At 42.4% G+C, this 20,652-nt stretch overlaps 1 protein-coding gene across 1 annotated transcript in view; it reads left to right on the plus strand.

Moving 5' to 3' along the window:
* Positions 1–20,149, plus strand: part of LOC147677700 (uncharacterized) — a 213,983-nt gene extending 193,834 nt beyond the window's left edge. The window contains exons 8-9 of the mRNA XM_086945344.1: positions 12,672–12,752; positions 12,915–20,149. Of these exons, the coding sequence (XP_086801470.1) occupies positions 12,672–12,752; positions 12,915–15,488 (2,655 nt within the window). The 3' untranslated portion in view covers positions 15,489–20,149. The remainder of the gene's footprint in view (positions 1–12,671; positions 12,753–12,914) is intronic.
* Positions 20,150–20,652: the final 503 nt, after the last annotated feature.

Raw genomic sequence — 20,652 nt, forward strand, 5'->3', positions numbered from 1 at the left:
GGAAACGCCACGGGCCTTGTTGGACCTACAAAAAAGATAAGAAACATAATATTATTAAAATTGAAAAGATAGCTCACCTCAATCTGCAAAAGAGCCGCGGGTCGGAACCACTCCGTGCACAGCGGTGCACATCGCTGCAGGAAGACGCCACGAGACATGTTGGACCTACAAAAAAGATAAGAAACATAAGATTAACCTAAAAAAACAAAATGGCTTACATTTAGACGAAAACAACAGCAACATACATACCCGTCTGAAGCGCTCCGTGCACAGCGGTGCACATCGCTGCAGGAAGACGCCACGGGACATGTTGGACCTACAAAAAAGATAACAAACATAAGATTAGCCAAAATAAACAAAATGGCTTACATTTAGACGAAAACAACAGCAACATACATACCCGTCTGAACAGCTTCGTCCACAGTGGTGCAATCGGCTGCAGGGAAACGCCACGGGCCTTGTTGGACCTACAAAAAAGATAAGAAACATAATATTATTAAAATTGAAAAGATAGCTCACCTCAATCTGCAAAAGAGCCGCGGGTCGGAACCACTCCGTGCACAGCGGTGCACATCGCTGCAGGAAGACGCCACGGGACATGTTGGACCTACAAAAAAGATAAGAAACATAAGATTAACCTAAAAAAACAAAATGGCTTACTTTTACACGGAAACTACAGCAACATACATACCCGTCTGAAGCGCTCCGTGCACAGCGGTGCACATCGCTGCAGGAAGACGCCACGGGACATGTTGGACCTACAAAAAAGATAAGAAACATAAGATTAACCTAAAAAAACAAAATGGCTTACATTTAGACGAAAACAACAGCAACATACATACCCGTCTGAAGCGCTCCGTGCACAGTGGTGCACATCGCTGCAGGAAGACGCCACGGGACATGTTGGACCTACAAAAAAGATAACAAACATAAGATTAGCCAAAATAAACAAAATGGCTTACATTTAGACGAAAACAACAGCAACATACATACCCGTCTGAAGCGCTCCGTGCACAGCGGTGCACATCGCTGCAGGAAGACGCCACGGGCCATGTTGGACCTACAAATGAGATAAGAAACATAAGATTAGCCTAACTAAAAATAAAAAACAGGGCTTACATGTAAATAATAAAAACACTTACCCGTTCCAAGACCTTTGTAACAGCGACTTCTCGCACAGACGATCAAGGGAAAATGGCATTTAGGATCCTTCGGCAAATTTCGGACTTGGGGGCGTGGTTTTGAAGTTCTGAGTGACAGGCAACGTCACTGTCTAAAGAACATCAAAAATTACGCCCCCAAATCCGAAAAGGACGGAGCTTGTTTGGAGTGACGCATCTCTCCTCCAATGGCTGGCCTCCGTTTAGGAAGCCAGCCAATGAAGAAGAGATGGGCACGGAGGCGGGACCTTCGCCGCTACTCAGACCCATTAAATCTCCGGCCTAAGACTGCGCAAGCGCAGCCTTTTAGGCCTTCGACCTAAAAAATAAAGCGCTATGACCCAGTCAAAGCTGGCCGTGTTGTAGCACTTTTTTTCCTTTACTTTAAGACATGATGCACAGCTGCTCTTGCTGTCTACAACATGGACAAAGCCAATAGATCTCACTTAGGTGAAACCTATTTGTTTTGCCAATGTTTATTTCTGTTTGGGACCACCAGGAAGAGCATGGCTGTCAACAACTGAAAAACAAAATTAACAAATTCCCCCACACTCTGGGAGAAATCTCTCAATGTGTCAGGGTTATTAGTACTTTGTTTTTCAAAAAGAATATCTGCTCTTGGAGTTTGATTTTGAAAATGGAAAATGTTGCTAAGTGGCAGCATGAAACATGACGGACACTCAGCAAACTTTTACTGCCTTCAGAAGAGATGCCATTATGACGACACCCTGAAGGCATAGAGATGTCTTGCCTAGGCGGGGGAGATCCTTAAATATGGAGGGCTGTAATCGCCAGGACAGCAGAGTACATCCCTTCACTGCACTGTGTGGTAATATCCTACTTCTCTTTCTGTGTTCGAGCTTTAACATGTCATTGTTAGAATTCTCTTATTTGTGGAGTGTTACCCATGTAATGCAGAATGTGTTGTGAGCGGTGTTCTAAATCAGAGAAGCTGTTGGAGCTGATCTGATTTAGACGCTTTGCTCTGTGCTCCAGTGGGTCCTTGGATTTAACTTTAATAAATCCTTAATTCTAACTTATACTGCTTCCTCCTCTCTTTTACAATGGCAACGAGGTTCTTTTAAATATTATTGGACCCACTGTGATTTTAAGCGTCTTTTAAATCTTCGACGATCTTATTTAAAAAAAAACGGCCTTACGCTGCAATCCTGTTCAGGTGCTGTTTCTGAAGCCTTTTAAAGTGATGCTTTTCTGGATACCCTAAGGTACTGTAAATTTTGAACAATTTGTGGATTTTCAGTCGCTTTTCGCTAAAGCGTCTCTGTGGCAGTTGATCTTATCGCGCTCCTGCCTCTTTCCATTTGATGACGTCCGTGACTCACAACGGATTTCTGGGACGTATTGTTCTATTGAAACGCGGCGCATTCAGCACGCAACGTCGCTGCCATTTGGAGTTGACACGCATCACTGAAACGCAGCGCATCACGCAGCGTAGCGGGCATTTTAATTATTCACTATCAGCTGTTTTCATCGGCTTCATTTATACAGCATAACGACGTTCTTTTAACAACGTTTTAAAGCGGCAACCTGATGTCCACTTCTTCTTTTGAAGAATTTTATCGGCGAATTCAGTGATTCGCTCACTTTTATTTCAAGTTGGTAATTCTTTACATGTACTTCACGACAAGCGCTGGTGTGGTAAGCTGGAGGGTTCTACGTTCCTTTGAGTACTTCAGTCATGTTCACTTGTGCTAGTTGCAGTCATTACTTCTGTGATCTGCACACAATTTAAAACAAGCATTTACAATGCAATAGGTCTCGCATTAATTAAGTTTGAGCTATTGGCATTGCTAAATATTGCAACACCAATTGCAACAAAAAGTCTATAAATTGTAGGCCAAATTTTTTTAAATTTATTTTTGTAGCAATGGTCGCATGCTGTGCTTTACATGACTATGTTTAAAAGTAAAGTGTGCCATACTGCGATTGCTACAATAGTTAATTGTGGCTGTGTTAACAATTGATGTGTGCACTGATGGCTGGTGGTGTGTGTACCTGTAGAAATGGTGCACTGATGCTGTGTGGTTGTGTGTGTAGTTGTGTGTGTGGTTGTGTGTTTGTGGTTGTGGTTGTGGATGTGTGTGTGGTTATGTATGGTTGTGTGTGTTGTGTTTGTGTGTGTGTTTGGTTGTGTGCGTGGTTGTGTGTGTAGCTGTGTGTTGTTGTGGGTGTGTGGTTGTTGGTGTGTGGGTGCTTGTATGTGGTTGTTTGTGGTTGTGTGTGTGTGGTTGTGTGTGTGGTTGTGGGTGTGTGGTTGTGTGTGTGTTTGTGTGTGTGCTTGTGTGTGTGCTTGTGGTTGTGTGTGTGCTTGTGGTTGTGTGTGTTGTGTGTGTGGTTGTGTGTGTGTGCTTGTGTGTGTGAGTGTGGTTGTGTGTGTAGTTGTGTGTCTGGTTGTGCGTGTGGTTCTGTGTGTGGTTCTGCGTGTGGTTCTGTGTGTGGTTAGGTGTGGTTGTGTGTATTTATGTGTGTGTGGTTTTGTGTGTGTGGTTGTGGGTGTGGTTGTGTGTGATTGTGGGTGTGTGGTTGTGGGTGTGTGTGTGCTTGTGTGTGTGGTTGTGTGTGTGTGTTTGTGTATGTGTTTAGGTGTGGTTTTGTGTATTTATGTGTGTGGGGTGTTGTGTGTATGGTTGTGTGTGTGGTTGTGTGTTTGTGCGTGTGGTTGTGGATGTGTTTGTGTGGTTGTGGATGTGGTTGTGTGTGTCGTGTGTGGTTGTGCGTGTCGTGTTTCTGGTTGTGTGTGGGTGGTTGTGTGTGTGTGGTTGTGTGTGTGGTTGTGTGTGGTTGTGTGTGTGTGTGGTTGTGTTGGTGTGGTTGTGTGTGTGGTTTTGTGTGTGTGTGGTTAGGTGTGGTTGTGTGTATTTATGTGTGTGTGTGTGGTTGTGTGTGTGTGGTTGACTCACGCTGCGCAGTGTATCGAGCTAGCCGCAAGACCTAAAAACACACTTCTTTAAAATAACACGCTCATCAGATAAAAGTGTGAAGACATAAAAGCACATCACACTTGTGAGGATAGTCTAAAATCATATATAACAAAAGGAATGAATCCAAGTATATTTCAATCTCATAGCAGCTTTTAATAAATATATACGACTTTACAAATCATATGTTCATCAGATAAAAGCTGTAAAAAACAGAAGAGCAGGTCGAACTTGTGAGAAGTTCCGTCCCTAATTTTATTGAAACTCTAAAAAATGCACTCAAGGACATGTGAGTATTAGTCCATGCAACTTTAGTCACCTAGGGCACGATTTAGAGCGAATGGTAATACTGCTCATGCCAAAAACAATACAAACTTTACCCCAGACCTGCCAACTCACTCACAACTTGCTGGTGTCTCCCGCATTCGGGTGTGTGCACCTGCACACCCACATAATTATCCTTTTCATTTGCATGAAGTACTACAAATCGTGTTCCCGTTGAGCATCTGTCTGGCAGAGCCTGAGCAGGCTGGGGCACTTGACAAACCTGTGAGAGGCACTGCAGCGTCCTAAAGAGAAAGAGAGGAAGGAAGGAGGGGTGGTCATCCTCTCCACCCATTACTGGTGCGCGGCGGTCACAGCCTACTTGCTTCAATGAGAAGGAAGTAGGACACTGGTGGTACTGTGCGCACCGGGACACACTGGTACCGTGCGCACCGAAGGTTGCAAGTGCAACTGCAAAACCATGCGCGTCCCCAGATGGAGAAGAACGTGCTAAACAGGAGTCAGCAGAAAAAAATTTTTGGGGGGGCGGGATGCCTCGTTTTATTTGCTTCAATCCGATTCCCTGATTTGTTCGTCGATGGCACAGCGAGTTTTGCAAAATTCACGCCCAGCTCGGCTCACCATAAAGGCATTCCGGCACTGCCCCGCCCCCACTTATTTCTTTCCCTGTGTACCCGCCACGGCAGACAGTTGCTCTTGGGGGCTGTAGTTGTGCAGCGTGGCGCGTGCAGCACAAACTACAGAACCTGGAAGTGAAATGTGAAAAGTTGCCGCTGTGTGAGTGAGCAAGCATGGCGCGCGTTCTGCTCATATGCCGAGAGCGGGGACAGGAGATGCGCGTGCACATCGCCTGTCCGGACGCGTGCCACCTCCTGTCTCCCTTCCAGCACCAATGCGGCAACAACACCTGCTCTCTGTGCACGTAGATTTGTGTGCCCACATACTGCCAGACTGAACATGCAGATTCGTGTGCCCACATACTGCCAGACTGTACATGTAGAGTTGTGTCACACAACTCTACATGTACAGTCTGGCAGTATGTGGGACACATACATACCTACCATCTGGCAGTGAATACCTAACATCTGGCAGTATGAAAACCTACCATCTGGCAGTATGTGGGCACACGACTCCTGTGCCGACATACTGCCAGATGGTAGGTATTCATTATTAACAGGTTGTGTACCATAAGGTAACAAGGGGCACCCAGCCTACCTCCGCTCCAGACGCTGCCTGCCAGCTCCCTGCCTCTGGATCTCCGAGCGAGATGATCTGGACCCGACAGGGGGAGGGAGGGAAAATGAAAGAGCGCCTTGTGCGCGCTATAACAAGGCGGAAGAGACGCGAGACGCCAGCGGCCACTCGCGTGCACATCTCCTGTCCTAGTAGTGATCGGGAGGGTGCCGCCGCGCTGCCCGCGGCGACCCGGAAGCTCTTGGCCGGCCGGCCAATCCGCTCGCGGCCGACCGGAAGTCCCGCCTCCTGCGGTCCGGGAGAAGGCGGCCTGCTGGCGCATGGAGCGCCCTGCCAGTCCTGGGTAGCCCGGGTCCCCAGGAGGGGGCCCGGGGAGAAGGAGGAGTGTGGCGCCTGTTGCGGGGCTCCTCTGACCTGAGGGAGCCCCGATCCAGAAGAGGAGACGCGCCGTGAGGAGCAGAGCGCGAGAGGAGCCCCGCCGGAAGAGAGCAGCCGGTGAGTGGGGCCCAGGGCTGATGTGAAGTCCGTGCCTGCCTGTGTGTATGCCTGGGGGGGGAGGTTGGGGGGGTGGAGTGTGCGCACGTGTGCGTGTGTGCGCGAGGGAATGTGTGTGCGCATGCGTGACTGTGTGTGTGATTGAGAGAGAATGCGAGGCAGGGGATGTGCACCGCGATGTGCTCGCCCTCGAGGAGGAATCTGAGACAGCGAAGCGCGTGGGCGATCGCTGTCTCACATTCCCCCAGACACGCCAGCAAAAGATGTCTTCGCAGACACAAAGCATGCTTCGCATGCTTTTTAGGTCTGCTCGACCTAAACAGTTCTTTTACTTCAGTCATTGAGAAGTGCATATTGCTATTTTATTTCTACTGTGATTCTACTGTGATGTGCACACAATTTTAAAACAGTTCCTTTTCTTCAGTGATGTGTACACTTTACCTTTAGTGAGAAGTGCATTTTGCTATTTTATTTCTACTGTGATCTGCACACATATAATATTGCAAATGTATTCATTTGTTTATATTAGTGTTTGAAATGGCAGCATCTCAAATCTGCAATCAACCTTCCATATTTTTACAAATACCAGGCAAACCAAAACTAAGGTGGAAAAAATGGTTTGACACATTTGAAAATTACATCGTTGCAATTGATGGTACTAAATTTTCTGCGGAGAGAAAGAAGGCCATTCTTTTCAGTTACTTGGGAACAGCTGCCATTGAGATTTTCAAGAACCTTATACCCATTGCACCACCAGTTGAAGGAGGTGATGGATGGAATGTTTTTGTTGAAGCTGTTGCTAGACTTTAAAAACAGTTCGAAGATGAGCCTAACGTTATGATTGAAAGACATTCTTTTCATAAGAGGAAACAACTAGCAGATGAATCTGTTGAGGAATATATAGCGGCTCTCAGGGTGTTAGCTGCTAATTGCGAATTTGGTGCCTATGTTGATACTGCTTTAAGGGATCAATTTGTTTTTAATTGTGCAGCTAAGAAGGTACAAGAACGACTCTTAGCTTGTCGCAATCCTACCCTGGCAGAAGTAATTGATTTGGCCAAAGGGATTGAAAGATCTATTGAGTCTTCTAAAGTCATTGCTGCTAATGAAAACAAGTGTACTAATGACGCCTCTGTTTGTGCTGTTCAAATGCGTAGTAAAAATAATTTTCAGTCTGGTAGAATTTTAAGCTGTTTTAGGTGTGGTTCGAAGACACATTTGGCGAATTCTCCAGATTGTCCTGCTCTCAAGAGAAAATGTACTAAGTGTGGTAAGATTGGCCATCTTGCATCTTCGTGTAGGATTCAAAAGAAGGGTGGTAGATCTGACTCCGCTGTTTCCAGTGTTTCTTGTGTTCATGATGATTTGGAGAATTTGGTCATTACTATTTATGATGATTCCTTTGATAGTCACATAAATAGTGTTTCCCTTCCCTTCAAAGCTCCCTTAGGGATAGTTCATGTTGGGAAAATTGCCTTTGAAACTATGGCTGACTCCGGTTCGCCTGTGACCATTTTATCAGATGTTTTCTTTTATGAGAAATGGAAAGGTGTCAAATTGGCCAAATCTGATATTAATCCTAAAGCTTTTGGCAATTTTAAGATCAAAATGCTAGGCTTCTTTGAAGACTCATTAAAATTTGAGTCCCGTGTCATTTTTACCAAAATTGATGTCGCAATTGATGGGCAGAACATTGTTGGATGGTATGATCCTGGTAAGCTTGGCATTAATTTATGCCCTGGATCTGATCATCCTATTCAGTTGAGAGAGATGCCTGTTCACAGTATTTCTTTAGATTATTCTATTTCTCCTATTCTCAATAAGTATAAGAATGTCTTTGAAGATGTTGTGGGGGAGGTCAAAGGCTTTTCACACAGGATCAAACTTAAAAAAGGAGCTTTACCTGTTCAACATAAAGTTCGCATGGTACCGTTGGGTGTGAGAGACAAGCTTAAGTCACATTTGGAGGGTCTCTGTTCTCAAGGTATCATAGAACCTACTGATAGCTCTGAGTGGGTTTCGGCTATCGCTATTGCTCTTAAAAAGAACCAAGAGATTAGGCTGTGTGTAGATCTTCGATCTCTAAATAAAAACATAGTAGAAACATATCCTTTGCCCAGAATACAGGAAATGTTGTCTGCTGTAAATGGAGCAACATTTTTTTCAATTATTGATTTAAAGGCAGCGTACCATCAAGTCACTCTGGATCAAGATTCTAAAGATCTGACGGCGTTTATAACTCCGTTTGGGTTATTTAGATTCTTGAGAATGCCTTTTGGCCTGGCATCGGCTGCCAGCGTTTTCCAGAAATTAATTGAAAATGTGTTCTATGGTGTAAAAGGTGTCCAGTCTTTTCAAGACGACATTTTAATTTTTGCAAAGTCTATTGATGAACACAATGTCACTTTGGAAACTGTCTTAAAAATCCTTAGCAGCAAAGGCATGACTGTGAGCAAGGAGAAATGTAAATGTCTGGTTAAAGAAATTGACTATTTGGGTCATAAAATCACTCAGGAAGGTATTTTTCCTAAAAAGGACATCATTTGTAACCTTGAAAATGCCAGTAAGCCTCAGGACAAGGATGCTTTACGTTCCTTTCTTGGGTTAGGAGAATACTACGCTAAGTTTGTTAAAAGATATGCTTTGGTTGTCGAGCCTCTTAGACAATTGCTTAAAAAAGGTGCTAGATTCATTTGGACTGATGTTCATGATTCTGCTTTTCAGGGTGTCATCGCCAATGCCCCGGGTCTTAAATCTTTTGATCCTGAGGGGAAGTCTTTTGTAACTGTGGATGCCAGCGCAATTGGTTTGGGAGCTGTTTTCACGCAGATGGTTAATGGCAATGAGAGAGTTATTTCATTTATTTCAAGGGCTGTTAGAGGTGCTGAGGTTCATTTTAGCACGATCGAAAAGGAGGCTCTTGCCTGTGTGTGGGCTGTGGAGACGTTGAAGAATTTTTTGTGGGGTAGGTCTTTTGTTTTGGTGACGGACCATAAACCGTTAGTTTATATGATGGGTGGCGTCAGGAGTGGTAGCGCTTCCTCAAGGTTGGTTCGGTTGATTGCAAGACTGCAGGAGTTTAACTTTGAAATTCAGCACATTCCTGGTGGTAAGAATTTTGCTGCTGACTGTTTATCCAGGTTGCCTCCACTTGGTGATACCCATGATGAAGTCACTGACCTGCATGAGTGTGTTGTGGCTGCTGTGGATGCTGTGGAATCTAGCAATTTTGGTATTGATGTGAGTGAATGGAATGATCATGCTTGTAAAGATAATTTATTAGCTAAGGTCAAGTCTTATGTGGTTAATGGGTGGCCTTCCATTAAGAATATTGAATCTTCTTTGAGGAGCTTTGCACAGGTAGCGAACGAGTTGTCCATTGAAAATGGTATTCTGTTGAGGAATGAATTATTTGTTCCACCTGGTAGCCTTAGAGAGAAGATTGTCAGGTTGGTACATTCTGGACATCCTGGTGTTTCTGGTACAAAGAGGATACTTAAGTGTCACTATTGGTGGCCTGGATTGGATTCTTTTGTCGAAAAGGTTATCAACAACTGTGCTGTTTGTGTCAGGTCTGACAAGCATTGGAAGGTGTCCACTGAACCCCTGTCTGTTTGTGAGGCTCCTACTGGTCCGTGGGAAAGGCTTTCTATTGACTTTTCTGGACCCTATGATTGTCTTGGCAGGGAGAATAGATTTTTAATTGTCCTGGTTGATGATTTTTCTAAGTAGTTACATTATTCTTTTGTAGAGCATCCTAGTACTGATGTTGTCATTGGTTTTCTGGACAATGTCTTCAGAATTGAAGGGGCACCCATCTCCATTAGGTCTGACAATGGGGTTCAGTTCACCTCTAGTAAAATGGGTGCGTTTCTTAAAAAGTTTGGTGTGTCTGCTAAGAGGGCTCCTCTTTATAGTCCGCGTTCAAATGGTCAGGTTGAGAGGGCCAACAGATTTTTTAAGGAGGGGATCCAATCTGCTTTGGAGAGTGATTTGGACGTTTTTGACTTTTTAAAAGACAAAATTTGGAGTTATCATCTCACTCCTAATACCTGTACAGGGGTTTCTCCTTTTTGTCTTATGAGAGGCAGACAAGCTAAATCTTTATTTTTACCTCAATTGACAAACAAGAGCTCTTTGTATGGAAGTTTTGAGTCCTCTATCTCTAAAGCTAGGGATAACATCACCTCTGCACGGTTGTCTGGAAAATCTTATCATGATGGGTTTCATCATTGTAAGAGCAAAGTTATAAATGTCGGTGATTGGGTCAGAATTGTTAATCCCTCTCACACTCCCAAAGGTTTGTCCAGGTTCAGTAAGCCCTTCATGGTTGAACTAGTTTCTGATTCCTCTGTTTTTCTCAAGGGCAGAGGGTGGTGGTGTAAAAGTTCTGTGGTTGTTCTTAAACCTGGCCAAGAATTTTTTTTTATAAAAAGGGAGATTGTGACGATGATGTCTGGTTTGATGACTCATGTGATTCTTGTCCTAGTCCTTTACCTGAGGACTCTTGTGATTCGTGTCCTAGTCCATTACCTGAGGACTCATGTGACTCATCTCCTAGTCCATTACCTGATCCTGTTTTGGATAAACCTATTCCTGTTGATGATGCTGTTTCTAGTTCTCCTGTTCTAGATTCTCATGTTACCTCCAAGAGATATGTTAAGTTGCCCAAGAAATTTGATGACTATGTTTTGGATTAATTCTTTTCTCTTTTGTTTTACTTTTCTTTTGTTTATTTCATTTTTATTCTTTTTTGTTTTTCTGTAAAAAAGATACATGTGGTAATATCCTACTTCTCTTTCTGTGTTTGAGCTTTAACATGTCATTGTTAGAATTCTCTTATTTGTGGAGTGTTACCCATGTAATGCAGAATGTGTTGTGAGCGGTGTTCTAAATCAGAGAAGCGGTTGGAGCTGATCTGATTTAGACGCTTTGCTCTGTGCCCAGTGGGTCCTTGGATTTAACTTTAATAAATCCTTACTTCTAACTTATACTGCTTCCTCCGCTCTTTTACACACTGTTGGAAAGAAGCACAGCCAGTCCACCCGTCAATGATCCCTAGTACCATTTTAAATAAAGTAAAATTAAAAAAAGTTAATAAATATATGAGCTGAAGTTTCAAAAATTCAGATTAAATGATGAATTGTGTTAAAGATTCCCAGAAAAGCATGATAAAAAAAGAAGGTTTGGGTTTGCACAATGACACCTTAAGGCCGGGCAACCCAAAAACGTTTTGCAAAAAGAGTTTGACACATGGCCAAGACTGTACCAAAGATGTCCATCATATGCCAAGGATTTGCCACTATTAGGTTATGTCCAACTAGAATGTTATCTGTCAATAATGCTTACAACATTGTTAGTGTTATTGGTTATGACTGTCCGCTGCTCTGCTGGGGGAAGCTAGAAATGTGTCCAGCATACCTTCAGTGTGTTGGCTTGGAGACTATTATGAGAAGATTCATTCCTCGCCATGTCTTGTCTGTAAGTCATGTAAGTCATGTCTCTTAATCACCCTCATTATGCAGAATTACAGGCACTAATATTAATTCGCATCTATACGCTTATATGCACAATCAGCATACACACATACATAAACAGGCTCTTTGACCTTGTCAAATGACCTTCTTAGACCCAGCAGCGCTGAAGCTGTACTTCTGGCTCTACTAAAGTCCTGAAAGCAGGAACAACATGGTAGCAGGTCAGGCGGAAGCTATTATGATTAATAGCTTGCACTTGTCTTGCCCAGGCCCATCCATATGGTGTTCTACACTTGGTTCCAAACAGTAGCAGAAGTTGGTGTATTTCTTTAAGGCTCTTTACTGCATCCTTACCTATGCAGACCTATGTTTTCACCTCCATTTTGGACATAATCTCATAACCAGCATGAGCTGAAGTTTCTGTTTCATCTTATCGTCCACGCTGTAAAATCTTTGCCTTAAGGCTACACATTGCAATTGCACACTGTTGGACGTCTGAACATAGTAAGGGAGCTCCACACAAATCCCATGATGACCCATCTTCAGTACTGTCAACCAGATGCCATTTAGTCCTTACAAGCTGCAGAGGCATTATCCATTAGGCACAGCCTGGCACTTCCTTCCAGGACATTTATACTTTCTATGTGCCCAATCAACAACACCTCACGGGCTTCTTCCCTGGATTTGCCTCTTTCTCCAAGGATATACCTCTGAGCTTTATGAGTGACCTCTAGAGTGTCGATAAACGTTGGGAACTGAATTAACATCTATGAAGGCCATGAATAGTTTGTAGTGGGAATCTCTTACTTGTACTTATTACATGCACTGTAGCAGGCGTATTACTGAAAATCAAACTCGTGCTGTAATGAGACCAGACACTGTTGACGAAAGATGAATCAACTTTGAGTATATTTTCGTCCTCCTTTCCCCCAATGGCTGTAACTCTGTTGGTATAGTTGTTGTTTCATGCTGTGTGAGGTTGTCTCCTTAATTTTAAGACTGTTCTCTTGCAGTGTGATGGAGAACCGTTTGGAGTGTGGTCTGTACCATGGAAAACACAATCAAAAAATAAATTTGGCATACCTACAATAATCTCCTTTGTGCATGTGCTTACTTGTTAGGTGCAGCTGCTCCAAAGTCTATACCAAAACTTCGACATTTACAAAACGTTCAACATGTCTGGATTTGCAGAGTCGATTTTGGTAAGTTTAAGAAAGGTTTTTACATTCTTGAAGGTAGCTAAAAGGATTTAGGAGCTATGGATCAGATAATGTGTATTCAATTTGACTATGATCAGCCATGTAACATTTGAAGCAACATGCATTCTAATGAATGCTTCCGTCTTCTTCACTCTTATTTTTCAGATGATGAAAAAGTGGAAGACAAAGTTGAACCTCTTGTTAAGAAAGAACGAAGCAAAGGAAGAAATAAGCAAAGAAGTTTCCCTGATGGCCTCAAAGTTTGTCTGTGACATACAAGACAGAAGAGAGGCATTTGTGAACATTTTTCAATCAGCACTGTTAGAAAAGTGCAAAAAGTATGATCCTGACTGCAGCAACATGCCTGGCCTGGTAGGGCAAGCACTCTTTGGCACACTGCTAGTTTTGTCAGCCGCCCTGCTTGCAAAAACATTTGCCACGGAGCAGCGAGATGCTAAAGATGAGAAAAGTGGAGATGCTGGTAAAGAGGGTGAGAAGGGCACTGGTAACAAAACAAAAAGTGAAGATGCCAGCAAAGGGGGTGAGAAGGGCACTGGTAACAAATCGAAAAGTGAAGATACCGGCAAGTGGGGTGAGAAGGGCACTGGTAACGAAACGAAAAGTGAAGATACCTGCAAGGGGGGCGAGAAGGGCACTGGTAACGAAACGAAAAGTGAAGATACCTGCAAGGGGAGTGAGAATGGCACTGGTAACGAAACGAAAAGTGAAGATACCTGCAAGGGGCGCGAGAAGGGCACTGGTAACAAAACGAAAATTGAAGATACCTGCAAGGGGAGTGAGAAGGGCACTGGTAACAAAACGAAAAGTGAAGATACCTGCAAGGGGGGTGAGAAGGGCACTGGTAACAAAACGAAAAGTGAAAATACCTGCAAGGGGAGTGAGAAGGGCACTGGTAACGAAACGAAAAGTGAAGATACCTGCAAGGGGGTTGAGAAGGGCACTGTCAACAAAACGGAAAGTGAAGATAGAGGCAGAAGGGGTGAGAAGGGCACTGTTAACGAAACAAAAAGTGAAGATACCTGCAAAGGGGGTGAGAAGGGCACTGTTAACGAGATGGAAAGTGAAGATACCTGCAAGGGGAGTGAGAAGGGCACTGTTAACGAAACGAAAAGTGAAGATACCTGCAAGGGAGGTGAGAAGGGCACTGTTAACGAAACGAAAAGTGAAGATACCTGCAAGGGGAGTGAGAAGGGCACTGTTAACGAAACGAAAAGTGAAGATACCTGCAAGGGGAGTGAGAAGGGTACTGGTAACGAAACAAAAAGCGAAGATACCTGCAAAGGGGGTGATAAGGGCACTGTTAACGAGACGGAAAGTGAAGATACCTACAAGGGGGGTGAGAAGGGCACTGTTAACGAAACGAAAAGTGAAGATACCAGCAAGGGGAGTGAGAAGGGCACTGGTAACGAAAAGAAAAGTGAAGATACCTGCAAGGGGGGTGAGAAGGGCTCTGGCAACAAAACAAAAAGTGAAGATACCGGCAAGGGGAGTGAGAAGGGCACTGGTAACGAAACGGAAAGTGAAGATACCAGCAAGGGGGGTGAGAAGGGCACTGGTAACGAAACGAAAAGTGAAGATACCTGCAAGGGGGGTGAGAAGGGCACCTGTAACGAAACGATAAGTGAAGATACCAGCAAAGGAGGTGAGAAGGGCACTGGTAACAAAACAAAAAGTGAAGATACCAGCAAAGGGAGTGAGAAGGGCACTGGTAACGAAACAAAAAGTGAAGATACTGGCAAGGGGGGTGAGAAGGGCACTCGTAATGAAACGAAAAGTGAAGATACCGGCAAGGGGGGTGAGAAGGGCTCCGGTAACGAAACGAAAAGTGAAGATACCGGCAAGAGGGGTGAGAAGGGCAATGGTAACAAAACGAAAAGGGAAGATACCAGCAACAGGAGTGAGAAGGGCACTGTTAACGGAACGAAAAGTGAGGATACCAGCAAGGGGAGTGAGATGGGCACTGTTAACGAAATGAAAAGTGAAGATACCTGCAAGGGGGGTGAGAAGGCCTCTTGTAACAAAACGAAAAGTGAAGATACTGGCAAGGCGGGTAAGACTGGCACTGGTAAAGAAACAAAAAGTGGAGAAGCTAGTGGGAACGGAACAGATGAAGAAGTAAAAGGTGTAGATGCTATTAAGGATAGTGGGAATGACTATAATACAGAAGCAAAAGATGGATATATTGTTACGATTGTAAGACAAGTTCCTGATAAAGAAACACAAGTTGGTGATACTGAAAATGGCTGTGGGGATGATGAAGTAAATAGTAGTACCATTGATAAAAAAGTAAATCATGCGGGTATTGATAAGAATAGTGGAAAATGCCTTGAAAAAGCGAATCACGAAGAGACCTGCCAGGATAGCATGGAATGGATTGGTCCTGAAACGAAGCATAACATTATCTGTGAGAATGGTGAGGAAAGCATTATTAAAGAACCTATATATGGGTATGATAACATAGACCAACGAATAGAGGAAGGAGGGTTCCCTCAGGACACCATTCTTACAGAAAGAAAAGATAGAGCTGGTGTTGATGATGGAGAAAATAGTGATCATGACATGCCTGGATGTAGTAGAAACAGCAATTTTGAATCCGGGAATAGTTACACTAAAAATCTCTTCCCAGCATCAACTCAGGGTAATGGGCATCTAGTTGTTGCACTTCTTGTGCTACTAATTGCTGTTACCTTCTGGTTCATAAGTGTCAAGAAGGACTGATGAATCAGGCAAACTGGGTCGAATATATTTAAAATAATGCACAAGTATTTAGCATACATAGTTTAGCATATTTCAAACACTTTCTCTACACCCTTTTTCTAATTGTTTACACAATGATATCCTTGATGACTGCACTGCTTGGTTAAGCACTAGGTCTTGTAGTTTTCTCAGTACCTGGAAAACAAGTGCCTTGTGTATCCTAGACTTCAGGCCTACCATGAATGGTTCAGCCTATTTGCTGACTTACTTTAAAGTATGAACTCTGTCTTTAAGTGCCCATAACAATCATGATGTACAGTCTCACGCCTTTCATGTTCAGTGCACAACTTATTTTCTCTCTCAGTTTCTCCGAATTTATGTACCCATTATTTGGTTGTATGTCACAACATCGAATGAGAACATATCAACTTGTAACCATATCAAATCCAAAATATAATCTACCACTATATCGTTAAGGTAAGCCTACAGGTATATGTACATTTACCATTCGAAACACCATATCTCTGTGTCTTGAAGATACATGTGGTACAGGTACATAGATTTGAATTTAAGAATAGTATAGCTGCACTTACTATACTTACCATGATGATACACCGATAGTCGATATTCTGCATTCAATACGGATCCAGGTTGATATTCTTCACTCAATATTGTGGTTGAACACCCCTTGTATTCCTTCAAAATTCTTACGTAGGGACATTAGTTGATTGATTGGTTCTGGGGTGTTAGCTCCATGGTTGGGACTTCTGGAGATGAAGTAGAAAGCAGACTGCTGATATACTCTGGTCACAGTAGGTAGGTTGACTAGATGGCCCAATATTTGTGTGACAGTTCATCTGTGTATTTACATTGACACAGCTAACAGAAAAACATTTAGGAATCAATTACATGGTTGCTAGTGAAAACACTGAAGGATAGACCACTCTTATTCGATTACCACTCTAAAGAATAAGGATGTTCAGCTTAATTTGTACTTAGGCCTGAGCAAGTCTTTTGCAGAAAGGCATTTGATGATTAACAAATCGCTAACAAAAAACCTCGGGAGAGAAGCATCTGTCTTCACACAAAAAACTAGGCTAGGCTATCCAGATTCTGTAAAGAAGATGGTGTGTCCAGTGAAAGATTGAGATTTGAGGCAGAGATTTACAGAATATAACAATTCAGACTGCACCTGGAAGGTTGGTTTGCTGGGAGAACTGAAAGCACATAGACTGTGTAGGGGTGTTTGAGTTAAAGATGAAGAGGGTGTTCAGATTGCAAAGGAAAGGCAAGTGTAACTTATGACTTGTAAAAGATAGCCCAGCGCATTAATTCTCCCGATGCAAAGCGAATGTAGGGATACACGTGTGTTTGTCTCCTAACCATGTGTCTGTCCTGCAAGTGACAAATTAAAATTCAGATAGGGACAACGGAACTTTTTTCATCCTTCTGTCTTGCCTTCGACACAGAGCTGTACATAGACCCTTCCCATAGGAATGATTCGATCCAGCTCCCTGTACTTGATACTGCCTAGACTCGAATCCTAGAAATACAACAACCAATTATGCCTTAATGTCTTAATAATGGTATTCCACCGCAAAGGCAGACCTTGTCACTGAAGATACTTTCATGTACCAGAAATTCAATGCCCTGGGAGTCATAGTATACCCATACCGTTTTTTCAGTAAAATTACGTACATCATTTCTTCTGGTAACTTATTCCTGAGATTTATCTGCATCAGGCACTACTTTTACCTCGAAGCTGACCTTCGTATCCAACAATAACGTTTCTCAAATTGGAATACAGCAATGCCTTACTTGAAAGTGCGTGGAGATCTCTAGTCGATTTCTACTTTCAGCTGTGGAGATTAAGACTACACTGACACCCTTACATGTTCACTGTGTGAAGGGATGCTACCAGTTCTAGCATTTAACCCTAATTCCCAATTTCATACATAAGGGAGTCTTTCTGATTTCCTAATACTTCCCTCTCCATCACATTCAGTACAGCATTCCTCATCTATTTCCCATCATATCAACTTTCTTTGGTGGCTGAAATGTTGCTATCCATTGGGCAGCATTAAGTGCCCTCAGCCTGTTTGTGAGAGATTGCCTAGACCTCCTTGAAATCAGGACCAAGCTTTGGCAAAGCCACTTGGTCTGCATTGGCTGCCAGCCTTTTGGGTTTGCCAATGCTTGTTTAGTTTTGTCATTTCTTTTGCAAAACATTGTATTTGGGGAAAATGCCGGACCTTCAGACAAAAGAAAAAAAAACAACCGGCTAAAAGCAAAACATTTTTTGTCACAAATGGCAAAGCACACATTGCCATAGTAGGTTCTGGCACTGAAGGGCCTCTTGTGAAAGGCAGAGTGCTTTAGAATCCCAGTGAAGTGGCTGAAATGGCCTGGCCCAATGCCCCAAGCTTTATGCTGTGTAGGGAACCATATCAATTAATCAATAATACTTTATTTCGACTTATAAAAGCCATAAAAAGCAATACAGCAAGATAATAAAATTATCTACAAAAACAATTCATGTTCATACAATTCCTTTCAGGGCACGAATGCAATACATATTAACAAACAACAGCTGTATGGAATTATGGTACAATTGTTATACAAAGCTTAAAATACAACAGTTGTGCAAAAATGTAACCTCTAGATTGCTCTTCAAATCCATGGCCATTTTGTATGGGCTGATGCAGGCACCTTTCCTTCAAAGATAGCATATAGAGAGGTTATTAACAGCAGCAGAGGACGCAAAATACACACTTATAGCATTCAGCTATGGACACCCACATTAAATCAGAATACAGCCACTAAGATCGTTCTTTACAATTCGTTGGTCACTTCATGTGATCTAATTCTCCGTGCCCAGCAAAGATACCTTGAGACTGTGAATACGACCTGTTACCCTGTGTTGCATCTGAACAATCTATGAGCTTCCCAATAATGGGCCGTGCTCATGAGTTTGCAGATTGTGACCAACCACTTTGTTCGTGGGAGGTTCTAAGAAGGACAAAAGAGCAGAAAGTGTTCTTCAGTCTCAGGAAGAAGTGGGTAGAAGGGGCACTGGGTCATCGATGAACTTGTGTTACCCCATTTCCATGTAAACGACCTTAACGGGAGACAACCAACCTTGAATATCAGTGACAAGGTTTAGGCTTGTGGAGGTCTTATTCTATCCATGTATGGCTCAAAATAAGGAGCACATTTATGCAGGAGGAATTTTTCAGTAAGTCTCTCCATTTTATGATCATTCAAGGTCTCACAAAACATGGAATCTCAGAATGTTCTTTTCAGTTTTGTGACAATTGCTCAATATATTATTGTATTTGGGTACAGCCATTGTTCCGCCATTTTTATCATTTCAAAAAGTTGTTTTACCTTCTTGAGCCAAGGGGTCCGCACACTCTTATCAATGCTGATTAACTCTGTAAGAGCACACTATCAGAACAATGAATGAAGAAGGCTGAATAAAAGCCTCTATAACTAACAGTATTATACATATAATATATATTATTTTACTAAAATTAAAAGGTTTTGGAGAAAGCCAGATCGAGAATGTTGAAAACCTGTTTATTCAAAAATGTCATCCATTAGTTCTGAAAATGTTATAATCTTTCAATTCTATCCGTCATTAATACCATTCGGCAAGTTACTAACAACCTTGACTGGTTATCTCCAGAAGCTTGTCTCTTGGGCCTCCATGGGCGCCCTAGGAGACAGAAAGTACAGTTGAGGTTTGCTGACTTGGCATTACTTATTGCTAAACGGGTGATAACGATGAGGTGGAAGTCTGCCTCTTCTCCTACGCCTCTGTACTGACACACGGAATTTATACGACGGGGATTAGCTGAAAGTACTATACTCCGACAGGAGGAACTTCGGGGCCTGCGTAAGACTCATATCTCATTAGAATGGAATCAAATGCTGGAGTTTTTAGAGCTATAGATTTTTTTACACCCCCGGCGTCACCAATAGCTGCGACCCACCCCATTACTCCCATACTTACCTGAAAGACTTGCCTGCCCTTTTGTGACCGCTGTCAGCTTTATGATTATGGTGCACGGGTGTACGACAGTCCTTTGAGTATTCGCCAGGGTTGTCCTCGAACATCTTTGTGCACTCTTATCTATCATACGCTTTATGTACACATTGGATAGTCCCATAGGAGTCTAGGATATTATTAAGTATTTCCGAACCAGAGAACAGAGTGGGTGAGGGGGAGTTGGTTATTTTCATATGTTTTGTGTAATATAGACTAGGTTTGATGAGACAATGTACAGTTTACCCTTGCTTACGCTATGATTGATACCTATATTATAAGCTGGTATTATGTATTTTGGTAATATCCTACGCTGCCAACGTTTTGTACAGATCAGTTCTTTGTCTACTTCTAACTCCTGTGAAGCTCTACATGCTTATTTTATGTAAACATACTGCTTGGCTTTTCATTATTGTAATTTTTAATGCACAGTTACTATTGACATTGATAATCATTTTTTGTGCGTTGTCCTGTATCGCAAAATCAATAACATTTGTTTTAAAAAAAAAATCTTTAAATTCTATTATATGTTTTCTTAATGGTATGTTATTTTGTTTGCATTTGTATTGAGGTTCTGCCAATATATTATACCTTGCATATTCTCAAATATGAAATAAACAAACGTAAACATGTTCTTACCGTTTGAACTACTTTAAAGAGTACTGTAGATAATGTGTTATGCTTACAAAGGAATATACATGTTCTGAGAGGATTTTGAAAATGAAGCATTTATATTCAACTGTGACAAAAGTTAGCCAAAACATAGCTAAGTCAAAAGTTATTGAACTAGAGGAAGAATGTCTGCTAGTTAACAGTCTCTGGTACCTGAAATGCCCAGTAACTGTACATACACATGTACAAATTGCATCTGCAGAGGTATACTTCTTTACAATAACACTAATTTCAACTAGTTGCTAGATGAATTAGAAACATAACTCATATTGGGTGTGTATGTAGGTCAAGAAATGAAAGTTATTAACTACATATTTTTTTTCACAACTTGAAAAAACCCTTAGATGATGAATAACATAATAAAATATCTCAATGTGAGACTGTATTGATGTTCCAGTAAAAACTGGTGGGTCTCTGCAGTGTAATGTTTGGAATTTGCTTAGATGTTGGACATAGTTAACTGGA

The sequence above is a fragment of the Lissotriton vulgaris genome, chromosome 12 (assembly GCF_964263255.1).
Source record: "Lissotriton vulgaris chromosome 12, aLisVul1.2, whole genome shotgun sequence".
Taxonomy (NCBI): Eukaryota; Metazoa; Chordata; class Amphibia; order Caudata; family Salamandridae; genus Lissotriton; species Lissotriton vulgaris.